At 31.9% G+C, this 23,346-nt stretch overlaps 2 protein-coding genes across 2 annotated transcripts; both read right to left on the minus strand.

Annotated features, from left to right (window-relative positions):
- Positions 1-1,109: 1,109 nt before the first annotated feature.
- LOC11429472 (nicotinate N-methyltransferase 1) lies at positions 1,110-5,213 on the minus strand. Its single transcript, XM_003602547.4, has 4 exons — positions 4,764-5,213; positions 3,950-4,286; positions 3,654-3,718; positions 1,110-1,855 (listed from the first exon to the last, which is right to left on the minus strand). Exons 1-4 carry the CDS (start codon positions 5,136-5,138, stop codon positions 1,556-1,558), a joined length of 1,077 nt encoding a protein of 358 aa, XP_003602595.1. The 5' UTR covers positions 5,139-5,213; the 3' UTR covers positions 1,110-1,555.
- Positions 5,214-11,879: 6,666 nt separating this feature from the next.
- On the minus strand, positions 11,880-16,862 carry LOC11429473 (nicotinate N-methyltransferase 1). The gene is made up of 4 exons (XM_024779681.2): positions 16,420-16,862; positions 15,454-15,790; positions 14,977-15,041; positions 11,880-12,447 (listed from the first exon to the last, which is right to left on the minus strand). Exons 1-4 carry the CDS (start codon positions 16,792-16,794, stop codon positions 12,148-12,150), a joined length of 1,077 nt encoding a protein of 358 aa, XP_024635449.1. The 5' UTR covers positions 16,795-16,862; the 3' UTR covers positions 11,880-12,147.
- Between the last annotated feature and the right edge of the window lie 6,484 nt (positions 16,863-23,346).

Below are 23,346 nucleotides of genomic sequence, written 5' to 3' on the forward strand. Positions count from 1 at the left end.
GTGGAAGAGTCGCAACATGTTACTTTGGGATGACAACGACATTACTCCAATTCTCATAGTCACTCGTGCCTAGGACACCCTTCATGAATGGAGTTGTGTCCAAAAAGCAAAGCAACCGGCACATCATGATGGTCGGGCCCCTACATTTGAAAAGCCTCCCCATGGCTCAATCAAGTGTAATGTTGACGCATCTCTTCTTAATGGCAACTCGGTAATGTGCTATGGTTTTTGCTTTCGAGACTCTTCAGGTCATCTTCTCTTTGGTAAGTCCGATTTCAAACTCTTGTCGACCACCGTCTTAGAAGCTGAGGCTATAGGTTTTTTGGAATCCCTCAGAATGGCAATCTCCAAAGACCTTCGCAATGTTGCTTTTGAAACAGATAGCAAACTTTTGGCTGATTAACTAGGAAATACTAATCCTCCACTCAATGAAATTGGTGATTTAGTTTCGGAATGTAAAACTCTCTTGTTAAGTAACCCCGACTATGTAGTGTCGTTTGTTAGGAGGCAAGCAAATAGTGTGGCTCATAACATTGCTAGAGCTGCTCTATCTAATCCTAACCCTCATCTCTTTTATGATGTTCCTACTAGTTTGTACTCTCTGTTTATGAATGAAATGTAGTAAGTTTGCCTTTGCTCAAAAAAAAAAAGTTAGTTTTCAACTTTTTTTATAACTGGGAAAAAATTCACTAATTGTATTTTTAAATATATATATTATTGCACAAGTAAAAAAATTAATAAAAAAGTTTCCCAAATTTTTTAAATAATATTCCTATTTTTATAAACTCATTTAATGTACAATAAGAAATTTCACTAATTATATATATTAAGTTGAGAATATTATTGTTTTGACAAACGATGGGAATATTTTGTTATGGTGAGAAATACGAATACTTAATTTTCAATGTTAGATTCAACTTATTTAAAGTTAACACCTTATTTTTTTTTTTAAATAAAATAAGAAGCCACATGATCTCATGAAGTGATTGATTCTAAGGCGGAACAAGGTATGGGTTTGCTACGGGTAATAACAAATTTTGAAGGGATCATTTTGGAGATGTTAATTGTTTGTTAAACTTGACTCCAGAAATATTTTTGATTATTACATCTGAGATAAATCATTTTTTTAAGTAACTTTGCTAATGATTATTGTTCTGAACTGGACTCGGATGCTCAATCCATCTACAAATATGAAGCTCAAATCCATCATCCCGCCTCACATATTTTCCCATTTGAAATCTCTATACACATTGATGGCCACAACGACCACCAAGAAAAGATTCACAGAGTGGTCATTTTCGGTTGAAATTTGAACATTTCTCAACCTAATTACCCAATTCCCGTTGGTTGCAATGGTGAACCTAACGCGAAAGATAAATTTTATTTATTAAAGCAAAAGATAAATAAGGGAAACAAAAGTGAAAATTTATGATGAGTGAATATTTATTCACAGTCAAGGAAACAGTAACCAATTAATTAGCATCTTAGCTCAAAGTTCCTTATTATTTTCCCCATCATCACATAAAGCACCACACACTTCAAAGCCTTCTTCTGCTCATTTATGAAATTCAAGTACAGGCAAATAAGGATCAATATGGAAGGCACGGAAACTTTTAAAACCAGCAGAAATGCCAAGTTGTTTGAATTGTTCTTCAGTTCTGTGTTTTCCCTTGGTTCTATACATTGTCATTATCCATATGTCAGCTGCCAACAATGCTCTTGTTCTTTTACTCTCATCGGTCTGCTCCGGTAACACCGGTTCACAAAGAATCAATTTTCCGGCCACCGGAAGAGCCTTGTAACAACTTTGCAAGGCCTTCTTGAATTCTTCATCTGTCCATGTTAACACTGTCCACTGCAAAACAATAATTATACTATTAATTATAATTGATAGAATTAAAAAGTTATAACTAAAGAGTTTTAAATATCTAAAGTATCAAATGATATTTTCGTCTATCCACTTTTTTTTTTTGTATTTTATTGATTTTAATTTATTTTTTTTCATTTTTTTAAGGAATTTAAAATTTTCATATAACTTTTTTTATCTATACTGCTCAAGAAAAATTAATTTAAAAAAGAATGACTGAAATTTCTATTTAGTTTTCCCCCTTAAATTATGATGTAAATTTAAATTTTAAAAAGTAATTAAATTGTTAAGCTTACAAAGACATACTTATAACAAACGAATCATAATTGATTGACTTAAGAATAAAATTGTTTGAGGATAGTTTAATTAATGTATTGAAAATATAATACACCAAAAAGCAAATGTATCCCTTTTATAAGTAGTGTTATCTGAGATTGATAGCTCCGACATGGGTTCGTGGCACTGATCCGAATATATTCTGAGTTTGGGTGGTTGTTTGTTGTCGTCGTTGTGTGTGTTGCAGAACTGTTGTTGTTGTTCGCGTGGTTTTGGTCCATGGGTTCAATGTCTTCCACAACTCAACAACATGCACGCTTGTCCTGGGTCTTGTGGATTCAGACTTACTTGCTTTTGTGGTGGTTTTTTGTTGCGGTTCGATCTTAAGGTGGCTTATGTATTCATGGTGGTTACACCTTGTTGAGATTAAATCGTGAAGCTTTAGATTTAGTTGGCTTCATGTTGGATTTGATTTGGCCTCGGATTGGACAATTTTATTTGGTTGGGGTTGATCACAACTTGTTGGTATTATACACTATGATGATGTTCGACACTATTCTAATTTGGGGTTGCTCTTCATTGGAATCTTTAATTTGTTGGTTTGTAACAGTGAATTCGATCTTAGTTGTTGTTGCTTCTGTGTCATTATGGTTTGGTTTGTTGAAACTAGTTCGAGCCCTAACTCGTAACAGTCTCTAACTTGATTTGGGAATACGAGTTAACATGCCACCATTTTTCCTTGTCTGATTTTTGGTTTGTGTTGCAGGTTTGTTGGGTTGTTCTTGTGGTGGGTATTCGTTCACCTCAAATTTTGGTTTCTATGACGGCCAACTTTTTGCTTTGTCTGATTGTTTTGCCTTTGATTTATCCCCCTTTGAGTTGGTTGTATAATGTATTACCCTTTCTGGTTGGTTTAAAACTTTTTAGTGTCATATTTTTTTTTTTGCTTTTCATTGAGTCAAATTTATGTCCCTAACCTTTTGTAATTTATTTTATTTTATTTTAATTTATCTAAGGTGTTGGAGTGGGTTTATCATCTGCATCCTATTTACGCAAAAAAACAAAAAAAGTAAGTAACAATTGTATCTTAGCAATCATTTTGTATTAGAGTAAGATATTTGAACAACTTTTTTGCTATAATTTTTGGGACAACTTTGTTGTGCTCTCTTTTCATTGGTCAAAAACAATAGATAGAGAAAAAAGAAGAGAGAAGATAAAAAGATAATGTGAATATGAGAGATAAAGTTGTACAAAAATTATACAAAAATGGTTGTACAAGTTTCATTTCTGTTTGTATTATGGGCTGATGTATGTTTGAACATTAGTTATTTGCAACTATGTTTAGTTTACTCATAATAATAAAATTTTGGTTATAAAAAAGTAGTAGATAGTGGAAAATCATATCTCTTTATTTTTGAGGAGGGAAGAAATGATATCTTACTATGGTGCTAAAGTTGAAAAATATTTTGGAGATAAGTAGGTACAATACTAATTATAGTGAAAGAGACACCTTAATGAAGATAGCATCTCCAGCCGGAACTGATTCAAGCGCATCACCACCGACGTGTGTTATACCTATATACATGCCACAAAAGTTAAATAAATTGAATAAATATGTTTGTAAACTAATACAGCATATTCTAAAATTTAATAAAATTAGTCCGTGGACAAACCAAAAAACTAACATGGTCTCGGTCCACTAATATTTTTTTTAAGGATGGTCGGTCCACTAATATTTGTCAATCTAACTTTATTTTTTCAAATTAGGTTCCAAAATGGTGGTGACCCAAAAAATAGACTAATTACCTGGATATTGAGGTGCAGAAGAGATCATATCAGGAAGATCAAAATTGATGCCTTTGAGTATGTTTGGATATTTGTTCATAATCATGTTGAGACTCACACCAGAATTGCCACCAACATCAACTAGAGTCTCCACACCTTTGAAGCCATCATAATTCTCCAACATTTCCCTCATGTAGGGCAATGACATCCCAGACATGGAAGCATAAAACAAACTCATTTCTTCTGGTCCCTTCGTGCAATATGCATATGCTGCTTCTCCGTGCAGCTTCTCGAACGGTTCCACAGTTGGATCCTCCACCGCGTCTCCCACCAACGGCCATGCTCGCAGGTACGGGTCCTGTACGTTTGATTTTTTTTTAGGTTATCAGATGTACTTTGTCAACAAAGTTTTGCATGAGCTTATACAAAATCTACTTGTAAGTTTTGCACGAACTTGTTATAATATATGGGCATAGCTATCATGTTTTGATAAGAACATAATTTATCTTTACAAAATCAACTTATTAGTCGGAGGTCTTCTTTATAAATTAACTATTTTAAGTTTTTATGTCAAACTCGTGTTTCTTTGATCACATCTAAACTAACTGTTGAGTTTTATACCATATTCATTTCAACAAAATTAAGTACTCTTAGTATTTAACCCAATAATTCTAATAAGTGTGTATTTGTTCGAATATCCCCATTAATCTCTCTCTCTCTTTTTTTTTTTTTCTGTTGTTGAAAAAGTCGTATATTTAAATTTCATTTTGTTATATATTTTATATTTAATAAACATGAAAATAGAAAAATTATTTGTATACAAGTTTATTTAAACCTGATGGTGCTGGACGAAAAATGATGCACAGGTCAGACCATGATCATCAGGAACAAGAGCTTTACCAACATCGGTGAGGGAGTACTTCCTTTCACCATTGCTGCTCAAGTCCTCAACAAAAATAGTATAAGTTGTGAGCAAACGGAGGATACGTTGGAGATTTTCAGCGTCTCCTCCGCCATTGGGACGAACTATGGAGAGAATCTGAGAGGCAGAGAGTGGAGTGTTCTTTCCACCTTGCCAGATGGCTTCAGGTACTTTCATTTTGAGAACAGCATTAAGGGACGTAGGAACACTCATAATGTGTGCAAGTTCCAAAATGGCAAGCCTCGCTTCACTTTGAGGCTTTACCACAGCAACTTTTCCATTTTCCATTATTGTTTACTAATTTGTTTTTATACTCAAAACTAAAAAAGATTGTTGTGTTTTCAGCAGGTGTAGTAGTAGAAGAAACCACATAAGCTATTTATAGAAAAACGATTGGTGTGCACTTCAAATGAGTTATATGATTAAATGTATACATCTCATGATAAAGAAAAACATAAAGTGAGGTAATTGATAATTAATGCAAGAGTTGCGATATTTGATAAACCATTTGAGACAACTTCTATGACAACTTCTTTTTTATTTCTTTATCAAAAACAATTGAGAGGAAAAAAAGAAGAGCGAAAGTAATAACATAAAATAATAGGAGTACGAGAGAGATGTTCAAAAGTTGTTAGAAAGTGGTTGTACAAATATAATTTTTTTAATATAATAGATGAGTGGTGTGATTGGTGATAAAAAGATAAAGTTTAAGATATAATGAGACCTTGAGAATTTTTTATTGATAAAATAAATGATATCTATCAATTCAAATTGATAGAGTACAATAATACAATATAAATCCAAAATTGTTCAAAACAAAAAAGATAAATTTGTGAACAAACTCAAAACATATAGGTTAATAACATAAAACAACAAAGTACATATACCTACTAATATGACTATATTCAAATATTCCTCTTTAGTAAAAAGAAGAAAGACGCGACGCGTTGATAAAGAGAGAGAAAGAGTGAGGTGAGAAATATAAAATATACACATATCATCGTTTGATGTTTATATAAAATATTCTCTTTAACTATTTATTTTTTTGTCTCTATTATATTTAAGATGTAATGATTAGCGTATATAAAAAAAATTATTGTTTTAAAAAAATATATATATATAATTTCATGAGTTTAGCTTACTTGGTAAGGAAAAATGTATATTATATGTAGGGATTGATGTTCGAACCTCAGACACCCCACTTATTCACCTTTAAGGTGAATTTCTCTAACCGTTAGGCTACTTGACCTAAAATATATATATATATATATATATAATGCTTCATTTATACAAGTGTTTAGAAAAAGAATTCTTAAATAAAATACCAATTGTTTTATATTTTTTCTAAAATGAATTTTATTATTATAAAAGAAAACCCATATCTACCCGTGTTGACATGCACGAGATGTCTGTTTTTTGAAAGGATGCACAAGATGACTGTGCTCTTTTAAAAAAATTATAAAATACTCCATCCGTTTTTTTTTTTTTGGTAGATAGACGAAATGGCAAAGTCATTGTAAACTCACACACACAAGTGGAGGTACCGGGGTTCGAATCCCGGTCATGGCATCCGGCCTAACAATTTCGGCATTTTGTCTGTTGAGCTAGGACTTCTGGATCCATCCGTTTTTAAATATAAGCAAATTTTACTTTTTAGATTCATTCAATTAATGATGTATATGGTCCATAATATGAACCACATACATCATTAATTGGACGAACCTAAAAAATCAAATTTGCTTATATTTTAGAACGGAGGGAGTAATAGATATTTTATTTTCTTTATACCAGTCAGCACGGCCCTTATTGGCTTATCCCGATCGCCCAATTACTTGAGGACAGACGACATAATGAATTTGTTTTTAATTCCTAAGTTCTTTTAGAAATCCAGACAACCAAACTTTCAAAATGAGTGCCACTAATATTCGGTAATCCAAATCGGCATACAACATTTTTTCTAAAGAATTTTTGATTCATTTGGTCGTTATGTGCACTACTACTTCTGCTTCTATCCATTTATTGAAGTAGGATTAAGAACTTTATTCTCTTGGGGCTAAGAGGAAAGGACTCACTGTGTCAACTCCCCACATAAAAAGAGTAATGATATTAACAACCAATTTTAAACAACTTTTGTGACAACTCTCTCTCATACTCTCATTATACTTTTATTTCCTCTTTCTTTTTTTCTCTCTATTGTTATTGTCCAATAAGAAGATAGAAAAAAAGTTGTCAATGAAAGTTGTTTAAAAATTGTTGTCAAAATATCATTCCTCCATAAAAAAGGGCATGAAGAGGTTACTTACTACAAGATTTTAGCATGTGTTTGATGCATGTCGGCGATTACTACAACTTCCAAGGACATACGTTTGACAGTCAGGTACCTTGCATGTATATCCTTGAGTATCTTGCATTTAAATTAGGTTGGCATTTCATCACTTTTGATGCGGGTCGACCCAAGGGTCAAGCCACCTAAGTAAGGGTTTTAGGCCTCAAGATTTTTGGTTAAAAAAAAGTCTCAAAATAAGTCAATTTACCTCTAAATATTTATCTAATTTAGTTGGTCAATTTTAAGGCTTCAAATTCTTTTGGTCTTAAGTTCAAATCTTTGATTCAACAAAACTTGATTTATTATATTTTGGCTAAATTGCATTTTTGGTCCTTTAACTATTTAGGTAACATCGTTTTGGTCCCTTAATTAAAATTCGATTTATTTTGGTCCCTTAACTTCTCTCTGTTACACATTTTGGTCCTTTCCGTTAGATTTTCTTCATTTTTCTTCTGGAATTTTTATGGGATTCTTTGTTGTTGAAAAGATGAAAAAAAGGAGAAGAAGATGAAGAAAACCTAACGTTGTTTAATTAAAACTAACGGTAAGGACCAAAATATGTAACGGAGAGAAGTTAAGGGACCAAAATAAATCGAATTTTAATTAGGGGACCAAAGCGATATTACCTAAATAGTTAAGGAACCAAAAATGCAATTTAGCCTAAGCATTGTGTTATTTTTATTTTATTTTTAATTTCAAAAGGCTTCATTATGAAACTTTCTTTAAACCTCTTGACATGTTGGGCCAGCCCTCCTTTTCCGTCTTCAAACAGTACCGAGCGAAAGGTGTTATCGCTCACCAAGAGATATAGGACGAGAGGGTTCCCTAACTTTGGTCGAGTCAAGATTGACGGGGAGGCTAGGAATACCTTCAGATTTTGAAAAGCTTCCTCACATTCGTTGGTCCAATGAAATTGAAATTCCTCGCTTTTTCACAATGTGGTGAAAAAATGGAATGTCTTGTCTACCAAGTCTAAACGACACATGGTTGTTATCCTTCCTATTAGTAGTTGTACCTCTTTCAATGTTGTTGAGCTAAATTGGGTATTAGAGTTTGAGATTAGGGCTTGCAATGACTATCTTTCAATTTATAATAATTGATAGATAGATAAAACAAACTCATGTATATTCTTATTTTATATCTTCATAATGAGCAAACTCATGTGAATGCACATGTATTTTAATAGAGAAGTGTTGTTGTGCATGACAATATTCACCGCACGACCCGCATAATATGTTATGTAGCATAACCTTATTGCTTAAATAGATTTTAATTGAAATAAATGAAAAAGTTTGTAACTGCACGCGCTTAGAATACATTGCCGTGTGGATTCCACGACAATTTGTTGTCGTGCTCTCTAACATTTTTTATTTTAGTAACCGTTTTTATCATTTAGTAGATCCGTACTATTTTTAAGATATAAAACAAAAATAAGCAGACTCATGTGAATGATAGATATTTTACTGGTTATAAAACAATTATTTTGTATATTTCATGCTACGTATAAATATTTATTTAAAATGCCAGGTGTCTCTTAAAACATAAATGGAAAACGATGGTTCAACTAAACTAGTAAATATATATGTGGCATGATGTAGATGTGAAAAATATAAATAAACGATATGAGTGTGATATTTTGTCACATGCCCTTGGCAAATGGCAGACAATGGATGGATTGAGTATTATATTGGGGTAGGTGCTACCAGTCCCACTAACTTATTTTGTTCCTATTAGCATTTTATGAATAACTTGATTGTTGCTCCAACTAAAAATTAAGTGGTCTCCCGTAAAAAAGAATTAATAATAAAGTTGTCTACACTATTTTTTATTTGAGTGGTGGTGTCGACACTAATAGTGATATATGTAGAATTATTTGGGACAACTTTGATGATAACTTTTTTTTTTTTTTTTATTGGTTCAAAACAATGGAGAGAGAAAAAGGAAGAGAGAGAATAAGAATATAATGTGAGTATGAGAGAGAAAGTTGTCAAAAAGTTGTAATAAAGTGGTTGTACAAATATCATTTCTCTCTCATACTCATAAAATATTTTTATTCTTTTTTTTTTCTCTCTCCATTATTTTTAACCAATAAGAAGAGAGAAAAACAAAGTTGTCACTAAAGTTGTCCTTAAATGGATGTCAAAATATCATTGCTCTTGATTTTATGAAATTGGCTTTGAATTTTGGGATACAGATTGAGCTAAGGAATTAAAGAAGATAAAGAGTAAAAGGTTTAAAGTTCGAATTTTGGCGAGCAAGAATAATAATTGGTTTAGAGTTTTATTTGTACGAAGTTTAAGATAGTTAAAAATGACTCTCTTACGTTTATGTGAGCCTGTAGCTCAATCGATGGGGAAATTATACCATATAGAGGTTGGGGTTTGAACTTCAAACTCCTCATTTATCCACTCTAAAGAGTGAATTTATAACCACTAGACTACTTTACAAAAATAAATAAAAATGTTTCCTTAGATTTATTTTTTGAAGAATCACATGTACAATTATATATGCAATAAATTTTGAATTTTGAAATGTTTCTGTGGGGTTTACGATTATTATCCATTTATATTTTGAGTTGTGTGGGGAATCATTTATTAACTCTCACACGATTGCAATTTTGAATTTGGATCTAAATGTAAAAGTTTGTAACTTCATTCATTATTCTATGTGGAATCTTCAACAAGATTTTATCAAACCCTTGTGAAAGCATCGAAGCCGTCATATCAAAGAAATATTCTTTTAGGGTTTTGTGTCTTTGTTAAGACTTGTGCTTTATTGTCTACTCCTTCTGATCCTTATTATATGAAAAAGTTGACTTTTTAGGTTCATAGAATAATTAATGTATCTTATTGAAAATATAGACTAGGTACATCATTTACACAATGAACCAAAAAAGTTAATTGTTTCTTATAATAAGGACCGGAGGTAGTACCTCTCTGGTTGCTGCCACTGATTATCAAAGCACATAGATGATTTGTTTAGTTGAGTTGTAAAAGGACTGAAGTCGTAATTTGAGAAGAAAGTCATTTAGGGTTTCATGTTTGTCGTTTTTATTCATGAGTCACTCTTTGTATCACCTTGATGCGTTGAGCTGGACTGATAGTTGAGTTGTATCTGTGAATCAATCGTAAGCTTTTAAGCAAGAGTGGATTATGTTTCTCGAAGCGTGTCTCCTTTTTTATTGTGTTTGTCCTTATCATAGGACGAGTGATTGAGGGGAAATGGGAGGGGTCTCATATCTAGGAGTGTCTTAGATAGGAATATCACGGGTAGTGATTAGGTGCGAAGCTAGTAAACCAGAGGTTGTTTATGTAGACTTCAAACTAATACTGTTATAGTAGATTTCTTTCCTGGCTTGGAGCCCCCAAATGTAGGTGACGTTGCACCGAATTGGATTAACAAATACCTTGTGTTATTTCCTTCCTGCACTTTACATTAAATTATTTATTATTGTTATTTGTGTTATTACGATGTCTTGATATTACATTCGACATTTATGATGTTCTGACATCGTATACGACATATGTCCACTACGTTCTAGAATTTCAATTGGCATAAGGGAGAATCGAATCTGAGACCTCGAGGAGAAGCGCACTCCTAGGTCACAAGCCAATACAACCGGGCATACTTGCTTCTTTCGTTGTTTCTTTTATCCTTTTTTACTATTTTTTTTCTTCCCCTTTTCGAATGAAAATTGCTCTTTAGATTCCTTTAATTTCACTATAACTAAAAGGCTTAATAGCAGTTTGACCCCTTAAGTATTAGGAAGTTGTGATTTTGGCCCCTTAACAAAATAAAATACAATCTAACCCCCTAAGTATTGCCCCTTTTGCAGTTTTGCCCCGAGACCAATTTTGATCAAGTCAATGCTGACACTGATGCCATGTGTGTGTGTATATATATTTTTTTAATTAAAAAAAATTACACACGGCGTCCACGTTAGCATTGACTTTGTCAAAATTGGCCTGGGGCCAAAATTGTATAAGTGACAATACTTAGGGGGCTAGATTGTATTTTATTTTGTTAGGGGGTTGAAATTGCAACTTTCTAATACTTAAAGGACTAAAACTGCTATTAAACCTAAGGAAAATTATTTGAGTTTTATCACATACTAAATATTTATATCCCTCTCGGTTCAAATTTGAGCATTGATCGCTACATTGTGGGGTCTAAATCCCTCTACTAAACCCAACTTCCGTTTATGATGAGTGGAAATTTATTCATAGTCTAGGAGCAGCAACCAATTAATTAGTATCGGTTCCTAATTATTTTGACAAATTCTATGGTACACTTAAAAATTTGAGTGTACCGGTACACCAAATCATCAAATTCATATTGAAACGAGTTGTTTTTTCGAAGAAAAAGAATTGTTTTCTATCATTAAAAATTACAATAATTAGATCTTAGTTACCGAAAGTGTCAACGAAATAAAATTTTACACTTTTTGAATTTTTGTTACATATAACAAAGAATATTTATTATTTTTTATGAGAAAATGTTAAAAATTTAATATGATTCTTATAAACAATGAAATGATGTTTATTCTTATAAAATGATGTCTTATAAAATATAAATATTGATAAATAACTCTTTATTTCATAAAATAATCGTTAAATTGTAAATATTTGAAGGAGGAGTACCGATACACCTCAATTTGTGAGGTGTACCGTAGAAGTTCCCAATTATTTTACCCCATCTCATAATTTTTTTGAACAAGGCCAAATAAAACTTATATATAAATGACAAAAGATGCTCTTCTTAACACAAGGTGTGTCAAGGAAGACCAACAAAATTCAAATACAACACTTCATCAATAAGAAAAAACAAAACAAAAACATCTAACCAACATCCAAACAATCTAAAGGAGTCGGCCACCACCCAAATAATCCAATAAAAACATTTACAGCAGCAAATGTTTAACATTTACCCCATCACATAATAAACACCGCACACTTCAAAGGCTTCTTCTGCTCATTTCTGAAATTCTAGAACAGGAAAATAAGGATCAATGTGGAAGGCACGAAAACGAAGAAAACCAGCAGAAATGCCAAGCTGTTTGAATTGTTCTTCAGTTCTGTGTTTTCCCTTAGTTTTATACATTGTCATTATGAATATGTCACCCGACAACAATGCTCTTGTTCTTTGACTCTCATCGGTCAGCTCCGGTGACACTGGCTCACAAACAATCAATTTTCCGTTCACCGGAAGAGCCTTGTAGCAGTTCTGCAAGACCTTCTTGCATTCTTCATCTGTCCATGTTAACATTGTCCACTGCAAAATAAATAATTATACAATAAATGAGAATCGATAGAATTAAAAAATTATAATTAGTTTTAAATATCTCAAGTATCAAATGATATGTGTGTCTACTATAAAATATAAATTAATTATTTAGGTTTTTTTTAATGAAGATCTTTCTTTCTTTTTTATTTGGTTAACATATATTATTTATAAGCAACTAGCTGAAAGACGGCCACAAGCCATTTATGAGTGTGTTTATTTGTATTTTATCGATTGGTTTAAAAAAAGATTGATTGAATTTATTTAGTTTTTTTGTTCCTTAAATTATGGTGTAGATTTAAATTTAAATTTTAAAAATAATTGAATTGATAAGACTACAAAAATAATATAGCAAGAGAACTATAATTATTTGGCTTATGAGTAAAACTGTTTGAAGGTAATTTTTTTTTTTTTTATAGATAGACGAAATGACAAAGTTATTATAAACTCACACACATAAATGGAGGTACCAGGGTTTGAACCCCGGTCATGGCATCCGGCCTAACAATTTCGACATTTTTTTCAGTTGAGCTAGAACTTCTGAATTATTTGAAGGTAATTTAGGTCTATTGAAAATAGACTATACCAAAATAAATTATGTATCACATTTATTAGCGGTATAGAAATGTATGATTGATATGGATAACATGTCATAGTTTAAATTTCATCTAAAACAATTGTAAGATGAGTCGTTATTGCTATAATAGTCCAACCTTAAAATATGTGGAGTGTATTATGTATGTAGTAACAATTGTTCGTCGTGTTGCTTCTTCTCTTTGACTCCCATCTGGTTGGTTCGATATCGATAGCTCCAGTGTGGGTTCATGACACTTATATGAATCTCTTGCGTGTTTGAGTGGTGTTTACTGTCGTTGTTGTTGGGGTTGTGAATAGAGAAATGATATTTGAACATCCATTTAGTGATAATTTTTGTAACAACTTTCTCTCTCATACTCACATTACTTTTTACTTTATCTCTCTATTGTTATGGTTTCTGTGTCAATACCACTTTTTTCTTTGTAAAATATGGTTGTCAAATAAGTTTTCACTAAATTGGTTGTTCAAATAACACTCCTCTTATGAATATGTTGTTGGTGTTTGCATTATTTTGGATCCTGGGTTCGCTGTCTTCCACGACTCAGCAACTTGCAAGCTTATTTTGGGTCTCGTTTCTTGTGGATTCTGACTTACTTACTTTCACTATCGTAAGATATTTAGATGGGTTTTTCCTTCATGGTGTTTCCACCATGTTGATGTTAAATTGTGTAGCTTCACGATTCAGTTGGTGACGATGTTCAACACTATTCTAATTCAGGTTGCTTTGAGTTGGAATCTTTGTTGGTTCTAAAAGATTGAATTTGGTCTAGTCGTTGTTGCTTCTGCGTTGTTATGGTTAGGTTTGTTGTAGCCGATTTGAGCCTGATTCGTTTTGATCTTTTGTTTGATTTGGGGAGATGTGTCACATACTATTCTTGTTTCTAGTTTGATTTTGGGTCCGTGTTGCAGGTTTGTTGTGTCAGACTCAGGGTCGTCCCTATGAAATAGGAGGCTCGACTCTCTATTTAAAATAGACCCCCAATAAAATAAAAACGCAATTTTTTTGTGTTGTTAAGCTTTACTAAAAAAATAGAATCATAAGAGCTTCTAAACATGAAACGAAATACAAAAAAATTAAGTGAAAGAGAGGTAGAATTTACTAACGGTGTCATTTGGATTTGTCACTTATCCGCTGTGGGAAAGGGAAAAATGAATGGTTTATGTGAAAAAGAAATGATTGTTGTGTGAAATAACTTTTCAAATTGACTGATTGAGTGATTATACAAATTGAGGGTAGTTTGATAGTACCAGATTTATGTCCAGATAGGAGAACTAAAGTCTAAAAAAACCTCAAACGTGTATATATTTTTTATTTAAGTGGGGTGGATAATAGAGTTAATTTTTTTAAGCTCATAGCTTTTGGAGGTCCGACTTGATTGAGCACCTTGCACTCCCTCAAGCCGGGCCTGATCAGACTACTTTGGTTTACATGCCAGACTACTTTTTGTTTTGTCCAGTTGTTTTGATTTTATCTCCTTTGAGTTGGTGTTATTACCCTTTCGTGTTGGTTTAACACTTGTTAGTGTTGTAATTTTTTGCTTTTTACTGCGTCAGATTTATGTCCCTGATCAATTGTAACCTTTCTTATTTTAATATATCTTTTTTATTTTAATATATCTAGAGTGTTGTAGTGAATTCACCGTATTTAACCAAAAATAAATAAAAATAACAGTTATATTTTGGCAACCATTTTGTATTATAGGCTGATGTATGTTTGAACATTAGTCATTGGCTAATGGCTACTATGCTTGATTTGCTCCTAATAAAAGTTTAGTAATAAAAAAGAGTAGGTAGGGAAAATTATATGTATTTATTGTTTTTTTCCGAAAATATATGTATTTGTTGTTGAGAAGAGAGTATATGGTGCTAATGTTCAAAAATATTTTGAAGATAAGTACTACTAATTAGTAGTGAAAGAGACACCTTAGTGAAGATAGCATCCCCAGCCGGAACTAATTCAAGCGCATCACCACCGACGTGTGTTATACCTATACATGGTCACAAGAGTTAAATAAATTGAATAAATTTGTTTGTAAACTAATACATCATCTAATCACAATTATAAACAAAAATCTACTTTTTATATTTATTGAATAAAAGGTGTATGTAGTCTAATAAGTCACATACATTATTGATTAAATGAATCTAAAAAAAAATTGTTTATAATAAATACGAAAGGTGGACGTACTATACTGTAAAATTTAAAATTAGTTCGTGGACAAACCGAAAAACTAACATGGTCCACTAATCCCCTCAAAAAAAAGTGGTTCACTATTATATTTTTTTAAGGGACAAATAATACAGCCTCCTGGTACACTAATATTTGTCAATCTAACTCTATTTTTTCAAATTAGATATAAATGTTCACGTTTGAATTACAACAATAAAATATAGACTTACCTGGCAATTGAGGGGCAGAAGATATCATATCAGGAAGATCAAAATTGATGCCTTTGAGTATGTTTGGATATTTGTTCATAATCATATTGAGAATCACACCAGAATTTCCACCAACATCAACTAGAGATTCCACACCTTTGAAGCCATCATACTTCTCCAACATTTCATTCATGTGGGGCATTGACATTCCAGACATGGAAGCGTAAAACAAACTCATTTCATCTGGTCTCTTCATGCAGTATGCATATGCTCCTTCTCCGTGTAGCTTCTCGAACGGCTCAACAGTTGGATCCTCCACCGCCTCTCCCACCAGCGGCCATGCTCGCAGGTACTGGTCCTATATAAATTAAACCCTCCACGTTTGAATTTTTGTTTTGTTTTGAGGTTCATATCAGATGTACTTCGACAACAAAGTTTTGCATGAGCTTATTATAAATTAACTTGTACGTTTCGAGATCTGTCTTTGTAAATTAACTTTTTAAGTCTTTATGTGAAACTCAGTGTTTCTTTTTAGCTTGTCTGCTCACATCAAGTACTATTGAGTTTGATACCCTGTTCATTTCTACAAAATTAAGTACTCTTAGTATTTAACCCAATAATTATAGATTTTTTTAACAAAACATCAATTTAATATGAATTTTTTAACACCAAAAACATAAAAAATCATACTTATTTTATATTTTTTTTTAAAAATAAAAATTTGAGAGATTATTATAATATTTTACCCATTTCTAAAAAACTTCATTAAAGAATATAAAGATTAAACATGAGCTAATTAAAAAGTAGGTATTAATTTTATGGATGAAAAATTTTGAAGGAACAAAAAACCTAAAAAATATTTTAGGGGGACTAAAATCAAATATTAGTATATTTAAGGGATCATTTACTTATTTAACCCTATATTTTGTATTTAAGAAACATGAAAATAAAAATAGAAAAATTATTTATATATAAGTTCAATTAAACCTGATAGTGCTGGAGCACGTATGTTCCATAGGACAGACCATCATCATCAGGAACAAGAGCTTTACCGACCTCGGTGAGGGAGTACTTCCTTTTGCCATTGCTGCTCAAGTCCTCAGCAAAAATAGCATAAGTGGTGAGCAAACGAAGGATACGCTGGAGATTTTCAGCGTCTCCTCCGCCGTTGGGACGAACTATGGAGAGAATTTGAGAGGCAGAGAGTGGGGTGTTGTTTCCACCTTGCCAGATAGCTTCAGGTACTTTCATTTTGAGAACAGCAACGAGGGAAGTAGGAACACTCATAATGTGTGCAAGTTCCAAAATGGCAAGCCTCGCTTCACTTTGAGACTTTACCACAGCAACTTTTCCATTTTCCATTATTGTTTACTAATTTGTTTTTATACTCAAAACTAAAAAAGATTGTTGTGTTTTCAGCTGGTGTAGTAGTAGAAGAAAGTACATAAGCTATTTATAGAAAAATGATTGGTGTACACTTCAAATGAGTTATATGAATAAACGTATACATCTTAAGATAAAGAAAGAAAGAAAAAGAAGAAAAAAAAAAGGTAACTGACACTTTGATCATGCAATGAATAGTCACAGTAGTCCTTCAATATATCAAAATTTTAAAACAATTTTTTATTGTACATTTTGTTAGTCAAAAAAATCTCAAATGTTAAAAAGCTTCATTAATATTATCATATTAGTCAATCAATATATTTATATATTATCATATCAGTCTTTATAAGTACTTATTTATTGTCATTTCAATACTTATATGAAAAGAGTTATTGTGAGCATTGAGAAATTATTTTTGTACGTAGGGGACTATTTTGACCAAATCATAGACTATTTTGGAATTTTGATACATTAAGGAACTATTATAACTAATCATTGAGAAATGTAATCGATTGATGATGTGATTAAAAAAAATGTTGAGAAATACAAAGTGTACGGATATCATCATTGGTATTTATATAGAATATTTTCTTGACTATTTACTTTAATGAGAGTATTTGTTTTTTGTCTCTATTATATATTTTTTTGAGCGATTGTCTCTATTATATTTAAAATGTAATGATTAACCGTATATATAAAAAAAATACTTTTGATCCATGACCGAAATCAAATACATCTTTTCAAATATTAGGCATACAATTTTTCATCGTTTCAAAAAAAAAAAATACAATGCTTCATTTGTATAAGTGTTTAGAAAAAGAATTCGAAATAAAATACCAATTCTCTCTTGGGTGTATTTGGGGTTGTCTATTGCGGGTGATGCGAGAAAGTTGAATTTTTGGGTTTCTCTGCTTGATCGTATAAAATTGAGATTGTCGACATGGATGAACAAAAATTTGTCTATGGGAGACCGTTTGATTCTTCTAAGATCTATCATGTACCATTTCCTCTTTTGAATCTATTCTAAAAATACACTCCTTTCATTCTTGAAGGCTTCCACATGTACCATTTCCTCTTTTGAATCTATTTTAAAATGCATTTTTTGAGGGGTTGTGAGGAAACTAGGAAAGTTGCTTGGGTTAGTTGGGACTCGGTTTCTTTGGAAAAGGACAAAAGGGGGTTTAGGGGTTAGGAGGATGTTCGAGTTTAATTTAGCTTTATCGGAAAATGGAGTTGGAGATTGCATGTAGAGCGGAGAGGTTTGTGATATGGCGTATTTACAGCTGCGTATGGTGAGGAAGGAGGGCGAATTTGTGAGGGTGGGAGAGGTACCTCTACGTGATGGGAAAGCATTTTGAGGTTGCGTGACGAGGTTGGAATGGAGATTGGAAGTTGGTTTGACGACAGTATGAAAAGGTTGGTGGGTGATAGTGCTAGTTCATTTTTTTGGACAGACAAGTAGGTGGGAGATGAACCTTTTTGTGTGAGGTTTAGGCGGTTGTTTGAGTTGGTTGAGACAAGAGTGTTGAAAGTAGCTGAGATGTGTCAATTAGGATGGGGGGTGAGGCGTCGAAGTGGAAGAGGCGAGGAAGAGATGGTGGGGGAGAGTTGTGTTTTGCTTCACAATGTTGTTTTACATGTTCAAGTGGAGAACCAATGGCATTGGCTGCTATATCATGTCAAAGGATACACAATCAGTGGCGTTTATCACTACCTCATATCTTCCTAAGGGTCTGCTGAAGTGGAGCGCATGGTTGACATTTGGCACAAAAAAATGTCGTTGAAGGTCAAGTTGTTTGTTTGACGTCTTGTTCGAAACCGTATTCCAACAAGAGATAACCTAATCAGATGTGGTATTCTTCAGCCTACTAACAATAATTATGTAGGGGGTAATGATATGGAAGAAATGGCAGCACCTGTTTTTACATTGTCATCAGTTCGGTACTATCTGGCCACTCACTCATAATTGGATTGGGGTTACTTCTGTTGATCCTTTAGGTGTAACGGATCACTTGGTCTAATTTACTCAGCTTCGTGGCTCATCAAAGGTTTTCCGGTCTTTATTGCAACTATATGGTTTGCAACTATTTGGGTAATTTGAAAAGAAATAAATAATAGGATCTTTAACATGAAAGTTGATCATATGCACATATTATTAAACAAAATTAAGTTACTTTCCTTTGTGTGGTTGAAAGCAGAGAATGTCTTTTTTGATTTTAACTATCATATATGGTGACTTGATTCTTTGTCGTGCACATGTTTGACCATGTAGATATTTTCTTTCTTTCCTTGTTTTTTAATTTTGTATTGGTCTTGTTGTAACTTTGTGTGCCTATTCTGGTACGTCTTGTGTTATATAGACCGCCATTTTGGTGTTATATATTCCATCTTTAGCTTGTTAAAAAAAATACAAATTCCCTAAAAAAAAATAATCAATGTCTTATATTTTTCTAAAATGACTTATTATTTATTATAAAAGAAAATGCATGTGTTTTTTTTTAGGGAAAAATGCATATGTGTTGACATGCACGAGATGTTTGTTGTCTTTTAATTTATTTTTTATAAAATGAGATGTCTGTTGTCTTTTAAAAAAATATAAAATATTGATATTTTATTTACTTTTGCTAATAACATGTATTCTTACTTTTTAACGGATCAAACCCACTTTATACCTATATCACATTATCCCTCAAAAAACAAAAAGACTATATCACATTAACCACTTTTTTTTAACCATCCATGTATTTCGGTGAATGATCTAAACATAACAATAATCCGTGATACCCTTTAAAAAAAGAAACAATCCGTGATACCATTAGCATTTGGCAATGCTTTTCTTCGCCGCATATATCAATCATGGATCACGATTATTTATTTATTTATTTGACGGGATGGATCACGAATGGATGTTAAATATATAGCTAATCATTACATTTACAATATAATATAGACGAAAAACAAATACAAATTAAGATAAATTTAAAAGAAAAAATATTGCAGATAATTGTTCTACTTGGTGCATTTGGATGATGAAGAATGATACTATCTCTGTCTCAAATATAAATCATTTCAAGAAAACAAAATGTTTCAATTTATAAGATGTTTGACAATACCAATAAAACATTCATATTACATTGATTACATAAGAAAAAGAACCCCACATATCTCTGTCCCCATGAGCATAGCTTAGTTGGCAGAGACATATATTGTTATATGCAGGGGTCGGGGCTGAACACTCCACTTATTCACCTTGAAAAATGTGAATTATTGCCACTAGGCTACTTGACAAAAAAAAAAAACTAATCCCTCAAACGAGACACTCCTATGGTATATATATATATATATATATATATATATATATATATATATATATATATATATATATATATTTATTTTTTTTTTTATTTTTTTTTGAAGAGTCGCTCCTATGGTATCTTCAAGCATAACAGAGGAAAAACAAATATGTAGGGGTTCACAAATAACGATCAAAGGTTCAACGTCATTTGCTCCCAACTTAGCTAGAATATATGCACATTGGTTCTTATCGTGAAGAATATGATGCAAGAAAACGTTCCAATCTTAGTCACGAATAGACGCCAACAGGGTTGGCATGATGATGAAATTTGCACATTACTTTTTTTTTTGTACAAAAAGAGGGCAAAACCCAAGAGAAAAGAAACTACGAAATTAACTGGACATTCTTAGGCATGCAAACCCCGGAAATATCATCAAACGTGAGGTTTTGAAGCTCAGTAGCTGGAGTCTCCAAAACAACCAAATTCAAATGATTCACAGAAATGTTAAAATTAGCAAGGTAATATACACTTATATTTTCTTCGCGCCAGATATGGTTGATTTGCACTTGCCAATCCATTTTCAACAGCTTCCTGATACGATGAGCTAAAATAGAGATATTCCCATTAAACTTGAACTTCTCAGAAATCATGTTGATCAATATCTTTGAGTCACTTTCAACTATAAGATGATCAAAATGCTCCCTCCAAGCCATCTCTATACCCAAATACAACCCTCACATCTCATCATGTAAGGTATCACAAGCTCAAATCTTCTTAACGTAGCCTTTAATCCATTTATCATCTACATCACGAAAAATATCACCACAACCGAAAATATGACCCATATCCTTGCAGGCATCGTCACTGTTGAGCTTGATCCAACCTTTCTGAGGTCGTTTCCATCCTATGTAGATAGTATTACTTCCTTCACCTTAGGCCCTCTATGAAGGTACTCCAAGTTGTAGTCTTCAATATCCCTAACGAATCTTTGGATTAATATATTTAGATTGTTCAGCCTTTAGAAATCAACTTCAAAGATAGTTTTGTTCAAAAGCATATCTATTAGCTACAAAATATGTATACAACTTTAAAGATAGTTTTGTTCGGCCTTTTGAATATTTTTTTATCTCTGGATTAATATCTATTCAAAATGAATAGATATGTATACACCTTGAATATTTTTCACAAGAAATTGATCTGGTCTAGTGATAAATAGCAACACATATGGTAAAATAATGGGAAAAGTTATTTGTTTATTAAAAAGTGCCTCCTTATAAATAAATAATAAAAAAAAAACATTTCTAGCACCGCCACTTAATGGGTTGAAGTATTTTTAATTTCTTTTTAAGAAAGGTTGAAGTATTATTTTTACTTAATTCAATTTGCTTACAAAAATTGCATAGATAATACATGTGTTATTAATATGCGCAAGATATTTAGAATTATTTTTCTAAACATCTAAATGAAAAATTGTATGCTTTATTTTTGAAACGATGAAAAATTGTATACCTAATATATTAAAAGATGTATTTTAGATCGTATAAAAGGGTTAAATATATGGTTAATCATTACATTTTCAATTTAATTGAGAAGATATACAAATTAAGATAAAGTCAAGCAAAGTTTTTTTTTTTTTTTTTTCTCAAAAAAAAAAGTAAAGTTTTTTTTTCTTTTGAAAGAGGCAAACATTTTATGTATAGTAGCATAATGTCAGTGTGTACGTAGTGGCATATATAATATGCTAAACATATAAAAGGTCGGTTTGTCTCAAAAAATATAAATGGTCGGTTGGTTGTGACCGGTCTAAAACTAATATAATATGTTAAGATTAAAACATTTTTAAAGTGTGTTGTCTGCTCTTCTTCGTTTGTTTTCCTTAGTATTCGATAGTCAGCATGATCGCTCCATCCTTTCTCAAATGATTATTAAAGGAGTAAATAGTTAATTTACCTTAAAATTGTAAGTTTCGTTAATTATCCTTCTGAAATTAACAAAATTTCAATTATTCTTCTGAAATTGCATAACGTTAATCAATTTACCCCTCCGTTAAATTTTTATGTTAACTGTTTACGGTTATGATCAAATACCCCCCTGAAATTTTGCACTTATGTACAAAATGCCCCTTAAATTTAAAAATTTAGATTTTTTTTCTTACCAAAAATCATACATTTAGTTCTTCAAGTAGTACATTGTACTTATTGTCATAAAAATTCTATTCCCAAGAAAATGAATGAATATATGCCAAAGAAATCATGGTTTTGTCATGTGCAGCATTTTCATTCATATTTCATATTTATCAACAAGGAGCGCGATAATTTTTTTACAAAGAAGGTAAAACTAAAAACCAAACATTAAAAATATATCAAACTGTTGAAATAAACCAAAACAAGAATGTCATAGCAGCAGAAAATTGATATCTATCACATAACTTTGTAGTACAATGTGATCTATCAGCTTCATGCAGAAGATCTATGACATAATCTATTTAACATGATGCAGCTAATAGATATGACATTTCCTGCATTATAAAAATTATATCATTAATTAAGTTGCAACTTCACAAACCTAAGCCTTGTTTCTTCTTCCTTCTACAGATATTAACCTATGAATTTTCTTTATGGATACACAATTATCAAATACTTGTGTACTTTATGACTGCATACTCTAACATAATTACCAACTTGTGTAAAAAAAAGTCTTCTATATGTATATATTTAAAACACATGAGAGTAACATACCTTCTATACAGATTTATATGACTAATAGCTGCATAAACATACATTCCATAAAGATTTATATGATCAATAATTGTTAATTGTTTGCCTTTAATATCTTTTGAGTCAAGGATTAAAAAATATATATAAATTTTCAAGTTTATGGGGCATTTTGCACATAAGTGCAAAATTTCAAGGGGGGTATTTGATCATAACCGTAAACAGTTAACAGAAAATTTGACGAAGGGGGTAAATTGATTAACGTTATGCAATTTTAGGGGGGTAATTGAAGTTTTGTTAATTTCAGGGAGGATAATTGACGAAACCTACGATTTCAGAGGGGAAATTGACTATTTACTCATTATTAAAGATTAGTGGGATTATTTTCCTCTTTTCCCACATACAGTGCCAAGTCTTCTGTCTGGGTGGAATTAGCAAGGGTATGTAGGTTTATCTGCTCCAATGTTGAGAGACAGATATTTATTAAGGTTGTATCAGAGTCTCCTATGTATTTATAGGTC

The sequence above is a fragment of the Medicago truncatula genome, chromosome 3 (genome assembly GCF_003473485.1).
Source record: "Medicago truncatula cultivar Jemalong A17 chromosome 3, MtrunA17r5.0-ANR, whole genome shotgun sequence".
Lineage (NCBI taxonomy): Eukaryota > Viridiplantae > Streptophyta > Magnoliopsida > Fabales > Fabaceae > Medicago > Medicago truncatula.

Excerpts from the sequence above, each read along its gene's own strand:
- LOC11429472 (XM_003602547.4), bottom strand. The coding sequence starts at position 5,138 with ATGGAAAATGGAAAAGTTGCTGTGGTAAAGCCTCAAAGTGAAGCGAGG. Across the intron at positions 4,287-4,763 it reads TTTTCGTCCAGCACCATCAG|GACCCGTACCTGCGAGCATG; the intron begins GTTTAAATAAAC and ends TCAAACGTACAG. Across the intron at positions 1,856-3,653 it reads GAGATGCTATCTTCATTAAG|TGGACAGTGTTAACATGGAC; the intron begins GTGTCTCTTTCA and ends ATTGTTTTGCAG.
- LOC11429473 (XM_024779681.2), bottom strand. The coding sequence starts at position 16,794 with ATGGAAAATGGAAAAGTTGCTGTGGTAAAGTCTCAAAGTGAAGCGAGG. Across the intron at positions 15,042-15,453 it reads TTCTGCCCCTCAATTGCCAG|GTATAACACACGTCGGTGGT; the intron begins GTAAGTCTATAT and ends GACCATGTATAG. Across the intron at positions 12,448-14,976 it reads GGGATGCTATCTTCACTAAG|TGGACAATGTTAACATGGAC; the intron begins GTGTCTCTTTCA and ends TTTATTTTGCAG.